At 44.7% G+C, this 17,574-nt stretch overlaps 1 protein-coding gene, 2 long non-coding RNA genes and 1 pseudogene across 5 annotated transcripts in view; 3 read left to right on the top strand and 1 right to left on the bottom strand.

The window, feature by feature from the left end:
* Positions 1-4,992, top strand: part of LOC118382675 (rhophilin-2-like) — a 59,913-nt pseudogene extending 54,921 nt beyond the window's left edge.
* Positions 4,993-5,976: 984 nt separating this feature from the next.
* Positions 5,977-8,014, top strand: LOC127924186 (uncharacterized). Its single transcript, XR_008117055.1, has 2 exons — positions 5,977-6,773; positions 6,824-8,014. It is a non-coding gene; the product is annotated as an uncharacterized LOC127924186 (long non-coding RNA).
* A 1,430-nt stretch (positions 8,015-9,444) lies between these two features.
* LOC127924187 (uncharacterized) lies at positions 9,445-11,259 on the bottom strand. 3 transcript variants are annotated; one of them, XR_008117058.1, is made up of 4 exons: positions 11,127-11,259; positions 10,418-10,531; positions 10,048-10,085; positions 9,445-9,510 (listed from the first exon to the last, which is right to left on the bottom strand). It is a non-coding gene; the product is annotated as an uncharacterized LOC127924187 (long non-coding RNA). The 3 variants fall into 3 exon arrangements; XR_008117056.1 differs by lacking the exon at positions 9,445-9,510 and adding an exon at positions 10,268-10,305 and having other exon boundaries at positions 9,980-10,085; XR_008117057.1 differs by lacking the exon at positions 9,445-9,510 and having other exon boundaries at positions 9,980-10,085.
* A 3,930-nt stretch (positions 11,260-15,189) lies between these two features.
* Positions 15,190-17,574, top strand: part of LOC127924185 (centrosomal protein of 89 kDa-like) — a gene marked incomplete at its 3' end in the record, with an annotated part of 41,452 nt that continues 39,067 nt past the window's right edge. The window contains exon 1 of the mRNA XM_052508639.1: positions 15,190-15,430. Within this exon, the coding sequence (XP_052364599.1) occupies positions 15,389-15,430 (42 nt within the window). The remainder of the gene's footprint in view (positions 15,431-17,574) is intronic.

Raw genomic sequence — 17,574 nt, 5'->3', positions numbered from 1 at the left:
CTAGTCTCCCAGTCCCTGCTGCTGAAAAACATCCCCACAGCATGATGCTGCCACCACCATGCTTCACCGTAGGGATGGTGCCAGGTTTCCTCCAGACGTGACACTTGGCATTCAGGCCAGAGAGTTTAATCTTGGTTTCATCAGACCAGAGAATCTTGTTTCTCATGGTCAGAGTCCTTTAGGTGCCTTTTGGCAAACTCCAAGCGGGCTGTCATGTGCCTTTTACTGAGAGGTGGCTTCCGTCTGGCCACTCTACCATCAAGGCCTGATTGGTGGAGTGCTGCAGAGATGGTTGTCCTCTGGAAGCTTCGACCCATCTCCACAGAGGAACTCTGGAGCTCTGTCAGAGTGACCATCGGGTGTTTGGTCACCTCCCTTGATGCACAGCATCATGCTTTGGGGATGTTTTTAGCAGCAGTCTGGGAGACTAGTCAGGACCAAGGGAAAGATGAACGGAGTAAAGTACAGAGAGATCCTTACAGAGTGAACCTCAGACTGTGGTGGAGGTTCACCTTCCAACAGGACAACGCCCCTAAGCACAAAGCCCTTCTCCCCCGATTGGTCAGTTTGGCCAGTCAAGGGGTCTGAATACTTTCTGAATACACTGTATACCTCCCCACTAGTACTTTAACGAAGACAGCTTCTCCATCCCAGAGGGGATATCAATCATTTCAGGGGCATTTAGTAGTCTGGTTACCTTTGAAATGCCAGAGGGAACTTCAATCGTGTAAGGGGCATTTACTGTTCGACCTAAATGCCAGAGGGGAACTTCATTTTAGGGGCATTTAGTTCAGTTGCCTAAATGCCAGAGGGGAAATCAATCACCTGGGGCATTTAGTAGTCTGGTCGACCTAAATGCCAGAGGGGAACTCAATCATTTCCAGGGGCATTTAGTAGTCTGGTCGACCTAAATGCCAGAGGGGAACTCAATCATTTCCAGGGGCATTTAGTAGTCTGGTCGACCTAAATGCCAGAGGGGAAATCAATCATTTCCAGGGGCATTTAGTAGTCTGGTCGACCTAAATGCCAGAGGGGAAATCAATCATTTCCAGGGGCATTTAGTAGTCTGGTCGACCTAAATGTCAGAACTGAACAAGAAACAGGCAACCAGTGCAGAACAAACAATAGTGTAAATTGATGTTTTTATTTAGTTTCCCTTTTGTACTTTAACTATTTGCACATCGTTACAACACTGTAAATAGACTTATTACATTTGAAATGTCTTTATTATTTTTGGAACTTCCATGAGTGTAATGTTTACTGTTCATTTTTGATCATTTCACTTTTATGTTTTATTTCAGTTGCTTTGGAAATGTTAAAAACCTCCTTCCACCTGTTGTTCATGACTAAATGTTGTTCTCTCTCTGTTACCAGGTCGACGGGCTGAAAGAGGGCGACTACATTGTTGCCGTGGGAGACGCGGACTGTAAGTGGATGGTAGTGAGCGATGTGATGCGGCTGTTGAAGGATGTGGACGAGGACGGGATCGACATCCGCGTTGTTAGCTTGATGGACAGCGCCCTGCCCATGGTAAGGACCGCCCTCTGGCTCTGATTGGCTCCTAAGGAAGCCTGGAGGGTTCTTATTGGCTCCTGAGGAAGCCTGGAGGGTTCTTATTGGCTCCTGAGGAAGCCTGGAAGGTTCTTATTGGGTCCCGGGGATGCCTGGAAGGTCACCCTTTCTCTCTCAGCTCTCGATGAGGAGTTTCTCTCTCTCTCAGCTCTCGATGAGGAGTTCCTCTCTCTCTCAGCTCTCGATGAGGACGTCCTCTCTCTCTCAGCTCTCGATGAGGAGTTTCTCTCTCTCTCAGCTCTCGATGAGGACGTCCTCTCTCTCTCTCAGCTCTCGATGAGGAGTTCCTCTCTCTCTCTCAGCTCTCGATGAGGAGTTCCTCTCTCTCTCTCAGCTCTCGATGAGGAGTTCCTCTCTCTCTCTCAGCTCTCGATGAGGAGTTCCTCTCTCTCTCTCAGCTCTCGATGAGGAGTTCCTCTCTCTCTCTCAGCTCTCGGTGAGGAGTTCCTCTCTCAGCTCTCGGTGAGGAGTTCCTCTCTCTCTCTCAGCTCTCGATGAGAGTTCCTCTCTCTCTCAGCTCTCTGTGAGGAGTTCCTCTCTCTCTCAGCTCTCGGTGAGGAGTTCCTCTCTCTCTCTCAGCTCTCGATGAGGAGTTCCTCTCTCTCTCAGCTCTCGATGAGGAGTTCCTCTCTCTCTCAGCTCTCGATGAGGAGTTCCTCTCTCTCTCTCAGCTCTCGATGAGGAGTTCCTCTCCTCTCTCAGCTCTCGATGAGGAGTTCCTCTCTCTCTCAGCTTGATGATTACAGACAGAAGGGGCAGTTTCCAATCTGAATGTGCTCTTCTTTTCATTTAGTCAAACGGATAACTACTGCAGGAAGCGTTTTATATTATGGGACCAATACCCTGATTTTTGGGGGGAATATTTTTAAAACTCAAACAGTTTCACTCATTTAAGTAGAAATTAGAAATGTTTAGTCTTTACCTGTAGTAATATCCTCTCTTCCTCTCTCTCCCTCATCTTCCTCCATCCCCTCCTGTCTCACCTCTCTCCCTCCCCTCCAACCTCTCTCCATCCCCTCCCACCTCTCTCCCTCCCCTCCCACCTCTCATCCCTCCCCTCCTCTCTCCCTCCCCTCCCACCTCTCTCCCTCTCTTCCTCTTCCTCTCTCTTCCTCATCTTCCTCCATCCCCTCCTGTCTCACCTCTCTCCCTCCCCTCCAACCTCTCTCCATCCCCTCCCACCTCTCTCCATCCCCTCCCACCTCTCTCCCTCCCCTCCCACCTCTCATCCCTCCCCTCCTCTCATCCCTCCCCTCCCACCTCTCTCCCTCTCTTCCTCTTCCTCTCTCTCCCTCATCTTCCTCCATCCCCTCCTCTCTCACCTCTCTCCCTCATCTTCCTCTCCTTCTCCGTCCCCTCAGCCCACTAAGAGTGCCACGTACTGCGGAGGTATATCTAAGACCTACTCCATGATCTGCCTGGCATTCGACGACGACAAGAGCCCCAAGGGCCGCAAGGTGACCAAGAAGGGCTCCTTCCTGTCCTGGGGCGTGAAGAACCATCTGAAGAGCTCCAGCACCCTGAGCCTCCCTACAGCAGACTACTCTGGAACACTGCCTTGGAACAAACCCTGTCCCACCTTCCCTTCCTCCAGCCCCTACAACGACTCCGCTCTTTACTAGAGAAGGAAACATACTGGACTGTACAGACACTCTACTGGGTTAGAGAATACTGTGTGAAGGTCCCAATGGCACCCTATTCTCCATATAGTGCAGTACTTTGGAGGTCTATGGGCTCTGGTCTAATGTAGTGCACTATATAGGGAATAGGGTGCCATAGGGCTCTGGTCTAAAGTAGTGCACTATATATAGGGAATAGGGTGCCATAGGGCTCTGGTCTAAAGTAGTGCACTATATAGGGAATAGGGTGCCATAGGGCTCTGGTCTAAAGTAGTGCACTATATATAGGGAATAGGGTGCCATAGGGCTCTGGTCTAAAGTAGTGCACTATATAGGGGATAGGGTGCCATTGTGGGCACACTTGTTAAATCCACTTTAATCAGTGTAGAGGAAGGGGAGGAGATGGGTTAAAGGGGAGGAGACGGGTTAAAGGGGAGGAGACGGGTTAAAGAAGGATTTTTAAGCCTTGACAATTGAGACGTGGATTGTATTTGTGTGCCAATCAGAGGGTGAATGGGGCAAGACAAAATATTTAAGTGTCTTTGAACAGGGTCGCTCTGGATAAGAGCGTCTGCTAAATGACTTAAATGTAAATGTAATGTAAATGTATGGTAGTAGGTGCCAAGCGCACCGGTTTGTGTGAAGAACTGCAACGCTGCTGGGTTTTTCACAGAATGGTCCTCCAGCCAACTTGACACAACTGTGGGAAGCACTGGAGTCAAGGTGGGCCAGCAACCCTGTGGAACGCTTTCAACACCTTGTAGAGTCCATGCCCCGACACATTGAGGCTGTTCTGTCACATTGAGGCCGTTCTGTCACATTGAGGCCGTTCTGTCACGTTGAGGCCGTTCTGTCACGTTGAGGCCGTTCTGTCACGTTGAGGCCGTTCTGTCACATTGAGGCCGTTCTGTCACATTGAGGCCGTTCTGTCACGTTGAGGCCGTTCTGTCACATTGAGGCCGTTCTGTCACATTGAGGCCGTTCTGTCACATTGAGGCCGTTCTGACACGTTGAGGCCGTTCTGACACGTTGAGGCCGTTCTGTCACATTGAGGCCGTTCTGTCACGTTGAGGCCGTTCTGTCACGTTGAGGCCGTTCTGTCACGTTGAGGCCGTTCTGTCACGTTGAGGCCGTTCTGTCACGTTGAGGCCGTTCTGTCACGTTGAGGCCGTTCTGTCACGTTGAGGCCGTTCTGTCACGTTGAGGCCGTTCTGTCACATTGAGGCTGTTCTGAGGGCAATGAGGATGGCGGTCTCACTCTATATTAGGAAGGTGTTCTTAACGTTTTGTATACTAGGTGTTCTTAATGTTTTGTATACTCGGTGTGTTGATATTCTAATGTAAAAATGTCAAGTTATACTATGTAGATATCCCACTATGTAGAAGGTGAAGGATGTAACTCTGAAACCAGGAAGTGATACGTCTGTAGTGAGTGTGTGATAGGCTAACACAGGTGTGTGATAGGCTAACACAGATGTGTGATAGGCTAACACAGGTGTGTGATAGGCTAACACAGGTGTGTGATAGGCTAACACAGGTGTGTGATAGGCTAACACAGGTGTGTGATAGGCTAACACAGGTGTGTGATAGGCTAACACAGGTGTGTGATAGGCTAACACAGTGTGCTGTAAGCTGATGAAAATAGATTTCTTTATTTTTTTTTTTTTGTGTGTAATTACTTGTTAAGACAATTACTGTGGTTTGATATGAAGGAATATTGTGTGTGGTGGGCTGTTCTGATGTAGGCCTTGTGAAATCTCTGTGTTTTAGATTTTATTGGCATGTCAGGGGAGGGAGGGAGAAGAGAGGGAGAGAAGGGGGCTGGGTTGAGGGGAAAAGAGGGAGGGATGGAGAGGGGGGTTGAGGGGAAAAGAGGGAGGGAGGGAGGGGGTTGAGGGATGGAGAGGGGGCCTGGATTGAGGGGAAAAGAGGGGGCCTGGGTTGAGGGATGGAGAGGGGGTTGAGGGGAAAATAGGGAGGGATGGAGAGGGGGTTGAGGGAAAAGAGGGAGGGATGGAGAGGGGGGTTGAGGGGAAAAGAGGGAGGGATGGAGAGGGGGGTTGAGGGGAAAAGAGGGAGGGAGGGAGAGGGGGCCTGAGGGGAAGGGATGGGAGGGGGGCCTGGGTTGAGGGGAAGGGATGGAGAGGGGGTTGAGGGGAAAATAGGGAGGGATGGAGAGGGGGTTGAGGGGAAAATAGGGAGGGATGGAGAGGGGAGTTGAGGGAAAAGAGGGAGGGAGGGATGGAGAGGGGGCCTGGGTTGAGGGGAAAAGGGAGGGAGGGATGGAGAGGGGGCCTGAGGGGAAAAGAGGGAGGGATGGAGAGGGGGGTTGAGGGGAAAAGAGGGAGGGATGGAGAGGGGGGTTGAGGGGAAAAGAGGGAGGGATGGAGAGGGGGCCTGGGTTGAGGGGAAGGGATGGAGAGGGGGGGTTGAGTCGTGTAATAAACCAAAAAACCTCTGGGCCATCGAGACACAGCTCTCACCTAAGCTTCTGCCATATTGTAATAGTGAGTTCTAACAAGCCTTTAAATGAAGCTCGTCGTAGTAAAACACTAATATTCATCCCCCTCCTCCTGTACTGCTGACCGGCAGCCATTTTGAAACTCGTTGTAGTTAAACACTAATATCTTCCCCCCCTCCTCCTGCACTGCTGACCGGCAGCCATTTTGAAACTAGTTAAACACTAATATCTTCCCCCTCCTCCTGTACTGCTGACCGGCAGCCATTTTGAAACTCGTTGTAGTTAAACACGTACTGTAGTTTTGAAACACTAAAACACTATCTTCCCCCTCCTCCTGCACTGCTGACCGGCAGCCATTTTAATGACAACCTTTCCTGGTAGAGCAGGGAGAAGTCTCCCTACCAGCGGACAGATGTGGTTCTATCTCTGTGGATGTTTGTGTAATATTTGCTGTTAAAAATGAAGGATATTTTGTCAAAGGGAAAAAGACTGGTTGTGTGTTTTTTGTCTCCGGTGTTCAGTGTATTTGCAGATGATAACGTTAATATAACAGTATACAACAGGTTCATGTTAATTTCACTAAGCCTGGGTTCCATCGAAGGGAAGAGTCCCTGTTTGATTCCACCATTGTGATTCTACTGGTCTCTAGTGGTTTCTACTGGTCTCTAGTGGTTTCTACTGGTCTCTAGTGGTTTCTACTGGTCTCTAGTGGTTTCTACTGGTCTCTATGGGTTTCTACTGGTCTCTAGTGGTTTCTACTGGTCTCTAGTGGTCTCTAGTGGTCTCTATGGGTTTCTACTGGTCTCTAGTGGTCTCTGCTGGTCTCTACTGGTTTCTACTGGTCTCTAGTGGTCTCTATGGGTTTCTACTGGTCTCTAGTGGTCTCTGCTGGTCTCTAGTGGTTTCTACTGGTTTCTACTGGTTGCTAGTGGTCTCTAGTGGTCTCTAGTGGTTTCTACTGGTCTCTAGTGGTCTCTACTGGTCTCTACTGGTCTCCAGTGGTCTCTGCTGGTCTCTAGTGGTCTCTACTGGTTTCTACTGGTTTCTACTGGACTCTAGTGGTCTCTACCGGTTTCTACTGTTTTCTAGTGGTTTTTACTGGTCTCTAGTGGTCTCTACTGGTCTCTACTGGTCTCTAGTGGTTTCTACTGGTCTCTACTGGTCTCTACAGGATGTCCACCTGAACATTTTTCTGACACTGCAGTGTTGCACTTTCTTATCTACAAAGTAGATTATTATACGTTTTGATAATCAAATTATTTCTATAATAAAAAAATAAAAAATAAAAACATCTGAATATCTGTGTGTGCATTGTAAAGCGTTTGTGGACGGCAAAGCGTTTGTAGACGGTAAAGTTGTGAAGTCTGTTGGCTGTTGCAAAGTAATGTATTTTCTGAGATCATTGTCTTCAAAGGGGTATGTAAAAAAAAAATATATATATATATATTCACTGCGTTTCATCTTCTTTCAGGAAATGCCACTCGTGGCTTCCTGAATTCTACAAAGCAGCACATTGTGTGCAGGTCATAGGTACTCTAGGTTTGATTGTAAACACACCTGTTGTACCGCGGACAGTCACAATCCTTTTCTGTTGCTCGTCCCATCTTTACTGAACTCAATTGTGGCTAAATAGTTGTTGTACAGTTTTTATAATGCTTGTGTAAACTGTTCTCCAACTATTGCCTTGCTAGTACAGTTTATAATGCTTGTGTAAACTGTTCTCCAACTATTGCCTTGCTAGTACAGTTTATAACATATAGCTGTCCTGCTCCAGTTATGTGTAAGTATACAGTCCCATTATTATGAAGGAAAATTAATTGAGGGGCATATTGACTTCATGTGTGTATGAATGGATATGATTGAGTTGATATATTATTGTAAAGTGTTTTTCTGTTGGGAGGCGTACAGTATACTGTATTATAAACTATTAATCTCTGGGAGGCGTACAGTATACTGTATTATTATAAACTATTAATGTCTGTTGGGAGGCGTACAGTATACTGTATTATAAACTATTAATCTCTGTTGGGAGGCTTACTGTTAATATCTACACAGTCCTCATGTTTTCTACAGTGAGGGGTACACCCCAAATGGCTCCCTATTCCCTATATAGTGAGCCCATAGAGCGCTGGTTAGAAGTAGTTCACTCTACAGGGGATAGGAGGCCATTTTGAACAGACTCGTTGTTGTTGTCCTGTTGGTTTCCATGGTTTCACTCTGTACCTCCTTTCTTATTGCCGGAAACTAAACAGCCGTGGTGACGATGTCTTGCTGTTGATCGATGTACCGTCCGTTATTTTATCATCGTGTATGTTTGTCCTCGGTCAACTTAAAGCTCAATAAACTATGTGAATAAACTGAATAGATGAAGCATCTTTCTGCCTTCCATAGGGGTTAGATTACATCCATAGTGGAGTGAGTTGGCGCAATGTTTTATACATTATAAAGACAAATCATTGTAAAAAAAATAAAATAAAAAAAATAAAAAAGATTTTGTATCCTAAATGCTGATTGGATGAGCAGCGGTTCAAGCCGTGCTTTATTGGCTGTCAGAGAGACACCTATTGGCTGCTAACAGGTCCACCTGAAAAATCACTGTGCCTCCTTTAAAAGGTACTGCGTGGTCAAGCTGAGGTCTGTGTTGGGCCCGTGCAGCATTTAAGGTAATATGGCCTCTGCAGAAATCAGGGCATTCATACTTCGAGTGCTTCGCCGAGCGACGCGGAGCTGTTGTCAAGGAAGTGAGTTTGTGTTTCTACGGAACCTCCCGCCCCTCACCTACCGTCAACCAGTCACGTCAATGCGAAACTACATGCCTCCGGAGGCAGGCCTCCATCTATACAGCGACTGCAGATCAAACATAAATTGGCTTTAAGAAAATAATATAATATAATAATATAATAATATTGTATTTAGCAGACGCCCTTGTTTCCAACCTAGCACTTACAGTCATGTGTGCATTACATATAAACTACGCATGGGTGGTCCAGGGGGTTAATATTAATCGAACCTAGCACTAGTTTGGCGTTAATATAAACGCATCTATGCTTAATATAACTGAGCACAGAAGGACAGCATTAATATCATGTACATGTTGCTGTCCGAATCATGTACATGTTTGCTGTCCGAATCATCGTTTGTATTTAAACCTAGCAAGTTTGACATTATTATCCCATCTAGTTTCCAACCTAGCACTTAGTTTGGTACAGCGGGAGTTAATATAAACCTAGCACTTAGTTTGGTACAGCGGGAGTTAATATAAACCTAGCATCTAGTTTGGTACAGGGGGGGTTAATATATACCTAGCATCTAGTTTGGTACAGGGGGGGTTAATATATACCTAGCATCTAGTTTGGGGGGGTTAATATAAACCTAGCATCTAGTTTGGTACAGGGGGTTAATATAAACCTAGCATCTAGTTTGGTACATGGTGGGGGTTAATATAAACCTAGCATCTAGTTTGGTACAGGGGGTTAATATAAACCTAGCATCTAGTTTGGTACAGCGGGGTTAATATAAACCTAGCATCTAGTTTGGTACAGCGGGGTTAATATAAACCTAGCATCTAGTTTGGTACAGCGGGGTTAATATAAACCTAGCATCTAGTTTGGTACATGGGGGGTTAATATAAACCTAGCATCTAGTTTGGTACATGGGGGTTAATATAAACCTAGCATCTAGTTTGGTACAGCGGGGGTTAATATAAACCTAGCATCTAGTTTGGTACAGCGGGGTTAATATAAACCTAGCATCTAGTTTGGTACAGGGGGGTTAATATAAACCTAGCATTTAGTTTGGTACATGGGGGGTTAATATAAACCTAGCATCTAGTTTGGTACATGGGGGGTTAATATAAACCTAGCATCTAGTTTGGTACAGCGGGGTTAATATAAACCTAGCATCTAGTTTGGTACATGGGGGTTAATATAAACCTAGCATCTAGTTTGGTTAATATAAACAGCATCTAGTTTGGGTGAATATAAACCTAGCATCTAGTTTGGTACAGGGGGTTAATATAAACCTAGCATCTAGTTTGGTACATGGGGGGTTAATATAAACCTAGCATCTAGTTTGGTACAGGGGGTTAATATAAACCTAGCATCTAGTTTGGTACATGGGGGGTTAATATAAACCTAGCATCTAGTTTGGTACAGGGGGGTTAATATAAACCTAGCATCTAGTTTGGTACATGGGGGTTAATATAAACCTAGCATCTAGTTTGGTACATGGGGGGTTAATATAAACCTAGCATCTAGTTTGGTACATGGGGGTTAATATAAACCTAGCATCTAGTTTGGTACAGCGGGGGTTAATATAAACCTAGCATCTAGTTTGGTACAGCGGGGTTAATATAAACCTAGCATCTGGTTTGGTACATGGGGGGTTAATATAAACCTAGCATCTAGTTTGGTACATGGGGGGTTAATATAAACCTAGCATCTAGTTTGGTACATGGGGGTTAATATAAACCTAGCATCTAGTTTGGTACAGCGGGGGTTAATATAAACCTAGCATCTAGTTTGGGGGGGTTAATATAAACCTAGCATCTGGTTTGGTACATGGGGGGTTAATATAAACCTAGCATCTAGTTTGGTACATGGGGGTTAATATAAACCTAGCATCTAGTTTGGTACATGGGGGGTTAATATAAACCTAGCATCTAGTTTGGTACAGCGGGGGTTAATATAAACCTAGCATCTAGTTTGGTACAGGGGGGTTAATATAAACCTAGCATCTGGTTTGGTACATGGGGGTTAATATAAACCTAGCATCTAGTTTGGTACATGGGGGGTTAATATAAACCTAGCATCTAGTTTGGTACAGCGGGGGTTAATATAAACCTAGCATCTAGTTTGGTACATGGGGGGTTAATATAAACCTAGCATCTAGTTTGGTACATGGGGGTTAATATAAACCTAGCATCTAGTTTGGTACATGGGGGTTAATATAAACCTAGCATCTAGTTTGGTACAGCGGGGTTAATATAAACCTAGCATCTAGTTTGGTACATGGGGGTTAATATAAACCTAGCATCTAGTTTGGTACATGGGGGTTAATATAAACCTAGCATCTAGTTTGGTACATGGGGGTTAATATAAACCTAGCATCTAGTTTGGTACATGGGGGTTAATATAAACCTAGCATCTAGTTTGGTACATGGGGGTTAATATAAACCTAGCATCTAGTTTGGTACATGGGGGTTAATATAAACCTAGCATCTAGTTTGGTACATGGGGGGTTAATATAAACCTAGCATCTGGTTTGGTACATGGGGGGTTAATATAAACCTAGCATCTAGTTTGGTACATGGGGGGTTAATATAAACCTAGCATCTAGTTTGGTACATGGGGGTTAATATAAACCTAGCATCTAGTTTGGTACATGGGGGTTAATATAAACCTAGCATCTAGTTTGGTACAGGGGGGTTAATATAAACCTAGCATCTAGTTTGGTACATGGGGGTTAATATAAACCTAGCATCTAGTTTGGTACATGGGGGGTTAATATAAACCTAGCATCTAGTTTGGTACAGCGGGGTTAATATAAACCTAGCATCTAGTTTGGTACAGCGGGGGTTAATATAAACCTAGCATCTAGTTTGGTACATGGGGGTTAATATAAACCTTGTCTGTCCTTGTGTTTCTTGGCTATTATAAATAGTTTTGTTCACAAGCCAGGTTGATTTTCTATGATTGGGGTTCAACCACATAGAATAGAGAAAACATCTCATCTAGTTTGGTCATGGGGGTTAATATAAACCTAGACATGTCTGGTCGCACTACCACGTGTCCTTACCGCTAGCATCTTTTGGTAAGGGGCAGGTGAACATTTTTGGAGGGGGTTAATATAAACCTAGTGGTCTAGTTTGGAGGGACGGCAGGGTATAAACCTAGCATCTAGTTTGGTTACAGGGAGGGAATATAAACCTAGCATCTAGTGGTTACATGGGGGTTACGGCATCTAGTTTGGTACATGGGGTTAATATAAACCTGGTTAGAGTTTGGGACATGCAGGGTTAATATAAACCTAGCATCTAGTTTGGTACAGTGGAGGGAATATAAACGGCAGGGTAGCCTAGTGGTTAGAGTTTGGAGGGACGGCAGGGTAAACGCATCTAGTGGTTAGAGTTAATAGGGCATCTAGTTTGGTACAGCGGGGGCCTAGTTGTTTGAGTGGAGGGACGGTTAATATAAACGCCTAGTGGTTAGACATGGAGGGACGGCAGTTTGGTACCTAGTGGTTAATTTACATCATTTAAGTCATTTAGCAGACGCATCTTTTGGTAGATGGACTTACAAAACCTGGCATAGAGTTTGAGGGACGGCAGGGTAGCCTATTGGTTAGAGGGAGGGACGGCAGGGTCCTAATAGCATCTACTTTGGTTAATATAAACCTAGTTTGGTTAGAGGGAGGGAATATAAACCGCATCTAGTGGTTAGAGTACAGGGACGGCAGGGTAAACGCCTAGTGGTTAGAGGGGGTTAATAGGGACCTAGCCTAGTGGTTAGAGTGGAGGGACGGCAGGGTAGCCTAGTTTGGTTACAGTGGAGGGACGGCAGGGTAGCCTAGTAATTAGAGTGGAGGGACGGCAGGGGGTTAATATAAACCTAGTGGTTAGAGTAAAGGGGCGGCAGGGTACGCCTTAATGGTTAGCAGGGAGGGACGGGGGTTAGGGTAAACGCCTAGTGGTTAGAGTGGAGGGACGGCAGGGTCGCCTAGTGGTTAGAGGGAGGGACGGCAGGGTAGCCTAGTGGTTAGAGTGGAGGGACGGCAGGGTAAACGCCTAGTGGTTAGAGGGAGGGACGGCAGGGTAAACCTAGTGGTTAGAGTTTGAGGTTACAGCAGGGTTGTTGTCGCCTAGTGGTTAGAGGGAGGGACGGCAGGGTCGCCTAGTGGTTAGAGTGGAGGGACGGCAGGGTCGCCTAGTGGTTAGAGGGAGGGACGGCAGGGTCGCCTAGTGGTTAGAGTGGAGGGACGGCAGGGTAGCCTAGTGGTTAGAGTGGAGGGACGGCAGGGTAGCCTAGTGGTTAGAGTGGAGGGGCGGCAGGGTAGACTAGTGGTTAGAGTGGAGGGACGGCAGGGTCGCCTAGTGGTTAGTTAGTCCTCCTGTAGCTGAACACACTGTAAGTCACTGTGGACATGAGCATCTGCTAAAGAAACTAAATGTAAATGTATTTTATTAGAAACATTTGTCTACTTAAAAATCCATCAGATTTTTTGTTGTTGTCATTGACCCCCCCAACTGATATCCTGCTACTCTATAAAAGACTATGAAAGATGCTCTGTTTAATTCTCTATTTTATACTCACAATAGCTTTGAGAAGAGAGGAGAAAACCAAGCTGTTTCCTACATGTGTATTTACAGTATACCCTTATAGTATTGCCATGAGGCCTATCCACTACTGTGAAAGATGCTCTGTTTAATTCTCTATTTTATACTCACAATAGCTTTGAGAAGAGAGGAGAAAACCAAGCTGTTTCCTACATGTGTATTTACAGTATACCCTTATAGTATTGCCATGAGGCCTATCCACTACTGTGAATCACTGCCCATTTACCTTCCACAAACCCAGATGATATATACGTTTAAAGCACTATAACATGTCCTTCTCACCTTTGTAGAACACTAGAAGCATGGGAACCGTAGGCACTGCATGGCCTTGTGGAGACCTAATGGGGTTTAAAGTGCTCACAGATTCCACTTCCTGATGTCGTGGGTTGGATGGTTTGGCTGAGTTTTTAAAAGAGAGAGAAGGCTTCTGCCAGGCCAGCACTGATGTCAGAGTGGTTTGTGTGTGTGTGTGTGTGTGTGTGTGTGTGTGTGTGTGTGTGTGTGTGTGTGTGTGTGTGTGTGTGTGTGTGTGTGTGTGTGTGTGTGTGGTGTGTGTGTGTGTGTGTGTGAGGGAAAGGAATGAGAGGAAATTAGTAGTGTATGAGACCAACGTTACAGTAGCTATAAGACCTTTCCAGTCTGCAGAAGGAAAATCACAGGATATAAGCATGAAATTAAAAAGTAGACTAGACATTCTGTAGAAAATTCAAATCTGGTTTGACCAGTTAAATACTTGTTTCACTAGTGTGTGTGTGTGTGTGTGTTGTGTGTGTGTGAGAGAAAGAGAAAAGAGAGGGAGAGAGAGAGAGAGAGAGAAGAGAAAGAAAGAGAGAGAGAGAGAGAAAGAGGGCAACCAGTGAAGAACACAGTGAAGAACACACATTGTAAATACAACCCATATTTATGCTTATTTATTTTATCTTGTGTCCTTTAACCATTTGTACATTGTTAAAACACTGTATATATATCATATGACATTTGTAATGTCTTTATTGTTTTGAAACTTCTGTATGTGTAATGTTTACTGTTATATTTTATATTATTTACATATTCACTTTATATATTATCTGAGAGAGAGAGAGAGAGAGAGAGAGAGAGAGAGAGAGAGAGAGAGAGAGAGATGCACTTTCTCCTTTACTGTGATAAATATTCCCCACAAAGAGATTCATTATTCAGAGAAATGACTACATATATTCCAAATTTTTACAAATTGAACCCAGAGGAAAAACTAAGAATACTCATGGGCGAAGGAGCTCCTCTTGCAGCCAAATATGTATTTTCCTGCCATAGCCTGAGGGACACTGACTAATAACATCTGCATAGTAAACAGTAACTTACTTATTATTACTATTATTGTTATTACTATAATTATTAATGTTTATCATTCCAAATATGGTTGGTAATGGTAGTGATAACAGTTTAGTGATGGTAGTCGTAGTAATGATGATTGTAGTTGTAGTATTGATATAAAGAAGATGACCGTTATTTAGTTATAAGTTAGTTATAGTTTCATTTTCCATAATTTGATTTTATATTTATTACATTTCTACTATTGACTGTTACCATTTTATTGTTATTATTTTTGTATTATTATTTACTACCATTTTATATTATTATTTGCTATCATTTATAATTTTGTTACAATGTATATTGTATACATTGTTGCTTTGGCAATATTGACACAATGTTTTTCATGCCAATAAAGCAGCTTGAATTTGAATTTGAATTTGACAGAGAGAGAGAGAGAGAGAGAGAGAGAGAGAGAGAGAGAGAGAGAGAGAGAGAGAGAGAGAGAGAGAGAGAGAGAGAGAGAGAGAGAGAGAGAGAGAGAGAGAGAGAGAGAGAGAGAGAGAGAGAGAGAGAGAGAGAGAGAGAGAGAGAGAGAGAGAGAGAGAGAGAGAGAGAGAGAGAGAGAGAGAGAGAGAGAGAGAGAGAGAGAGAGAGAGAGAGAGAGAGAGAGAGAGAGAGAGACAGAGAGAGAGAGAGAGAAATGGAGAGAGAGAGAGAGAGACAGAGAGAGAGAAAATCTCCATTTCAGGTCCTTGTATGGTCAAACCAACGTGGTATGATAGCGCCACCTGCTGTTGGGACACGTGCAGTGTGTGTGCAATGAGAAATGGTGGCGTTGCTAAGAGGATTAAAGCTGAACGCTGAGTGGCTACTCATTTTACTATAAGCCAATGAAATTAGCCGTTGTATTGAGGTGCAGAGCGTCTGGATACGAGTCGGGAAGTTGGCTTCTGTAAAGACGTCTTGACTCTTATTGAATATGAACAAGCAGAAGATTGTGAATACAAAAAAATGGTCCTATTAGCTACTTAGTTAGCTACTCTTTATTATAGTTCCTTAAAAACAACAAACATCAACAACGTTTTCCTCCAACCAAATCGACATCAGGACAGGATGTCAACATTTAGCTTCAGGAGAAGTGGAAAGAAAGCCTTTGTAAGTCAAGTCTCTTCCCTCAGTCTGACTCTCAGACAGCTCTGCTTCTTACTAGACTAGTTAGCCAGCCAACTTTGTCTCTCTGCTTCTTACTAGACTAGTTAGCCAGCCAACTCTGTCTCTCTGCTTCTTAGTAGACTAGTTAACCAGCCAACTGTTTCTCTCTGCTTCTGACTAGACTAGTTAACCAGTCAACTCTGTCTCTCTGCTTCTTACTAGACTAGTTAGCCAGCCAACTCTGTCTCTCTGCTTCTTACTAGACTAGTTAGCCAGCCAACTCTGTCTCTCTGCTTCTTACTAGACTAGTTAGCCAGCCAGTTTGTCTCTCTGCTTCTTACTGGACTAGTTAGCCAGCCAACTTTGTCTCTCTGCTTCTGACTAGACTAGTTGGCCAGCCAACTCTGTCTCTCTGCTTCTTACTAGACTAGTTAGCCAGCCAACTCTGTCTCTCTGCTTCTTACTAGACTAGTTAGCCAGCCAACTCTGTCTCTCTGCTTCTTACTAGACTAGTTAGCCAGCCAACTGTGTCTCTCTGCTTCTTAGTAGACTAGTTAGCCAGCCAACTGTGTCTCTCTGCTTCTTACTAGACTAGTTAGCCAGCCAACTCTGTCTCTCTGCTTCTTACTAGACTAGTTAACCAGCCAACTTTGTCTCTCTGCTTCTTACTAGACTAGTTAGCCAGCCAGTTTGTCTCTCTGCTTCTTACTAGACTAGTTAACCAGCCAACTGTGTCTTTCTGCTTCTTACTAGACTAGTTAGCCAGCCAGCTTTGTCTCTCTGCTTCTTACTAGACTAGTTAGCCAGTCAACTCTGTCTCTCTGCTTCTGACTAGACTAGTTAACCAGCCAGCTTTGTCTCTCTGCTTCTTAGTAGACTAGTTAACCAGTCAACTCTGTCTCTCTGCTTCTTACTAGACTAGTTAACCAGCCAGCTTTGTCTCTCTGCTTCTTAGTAGACTAGTTAACCAGTCAACTCTGTCTCTCTGCTTCTGACTAGACTAGTTAGCCAGCCAGCTTTGTCTCTCTGCTTCTTACTAGACTAGTTAGCCAGCCAACTTTGTCTCTCTGCTTCTTACTAGACTAGTTAGCCAGCCAACTTTGTCTCTCTGCTTCTTACTAGACTAGTTAGCCAGCCAACTGTGTCTCTCTGCTTCTTACTAGACTAGTTAGCCAGCCAGCTTTGTCTCTCTGCTTCTTACTAGACTAGTTAGCCTGCCAACTTAGTCTCTCTGCTTCTTACTAGACTAGTTAGCCAGCCAACTGTCTCTCTGCTTCTTACTAGACTAGTTAGCCAGCCAACTCTGTCTCTCTGCTTCTGACTAGACTAGTTAACCAGCCAACTTTGTCTCTCTGCTTCTTACTAGACTAGTTAACCAGCCAACTCTGTCTCTCTGCTTCTGACTAGACTAGTTAACCAGCCAACTTTGTCTCTCTGCTTCTTACTAGACTAGTTAGCCAGCCGACTTTGTCTCTCTGCTTCTTACTAGACTAGTTAGCCAGCCGACTTTGTCTCTCTGCTTCTTACTAGACTAGTTAGCCAGCCAACTTTGTCTCTCTGCTTCTTACTAGACTAGTTAGCCAGCCAACTGTGTCTCTCTGCTTCTTACTAGACTAGTTAGCCAGCCAACTCTGTCTCTCTGCTTCTTACTAGACTAGTTAGCCAGCCAGTTTGTCTCTCTGCTTCTTACTGGACTAGTTAGCCAGCCAACTTTGTCTCTCTGCTTCTGACTAGACTAGTTGGCCAGCCAACTCTGTCTCTCTGCTTCTTACTAGACTAGTTAGCCAGCCAACTCTGTCTCTCTGCTTCTTACTAGACTAGTTAGCCAGCCAACTCTGTCTCTCTGCTTCTTACTAGACTAGTTAGCCAGCCAACTGTGTCTCTCTGCTTCTTAGTAGACTAGTTAGCCAGCCAACTGTGTCTCTCTGCTTCTTACTAGACTAGTTAGCCAGCCAACTCTGTCTCTCTGCTTCTTACTAGACTAGTTAACCAGCCAACTTTGTCTCTCTGCTTCTTACTAGACTAGTTAGCCAGCCAGTTTGTCTCTCTGCTTCTTACTAGACTAGTTAACCAGCCAACTGTGTCTTTCTGCTTCTTACTAGACTAGTTAGCCAGCCAGTTTGTCTCTCTGCTTCTTACTAGACTAG

The sequence above is a fragment of the Oncorhynchus keta genome, unplaced genomic scaffold, assembly GCF_023373465.1.
Source record: "Oncorhynchus keta strain PuntledgeMale-10-30-2019 unplaced genomic scaffold, Oket_V2 Un_contig_3778_pilon_pilon, whole genome shotgun sequence".
NCBI lineage: Eukaryota > Metazoa > Chordata > Actinopteri > Salmoniformes > Salmonidae > Oncorhynchus > Oncorhynchus keta.
The sequence above is the reverse complement of the archived record's forward strand: the minus strand, read 5'-3'. Positions and strand labels throughout refer to the sequence as shown.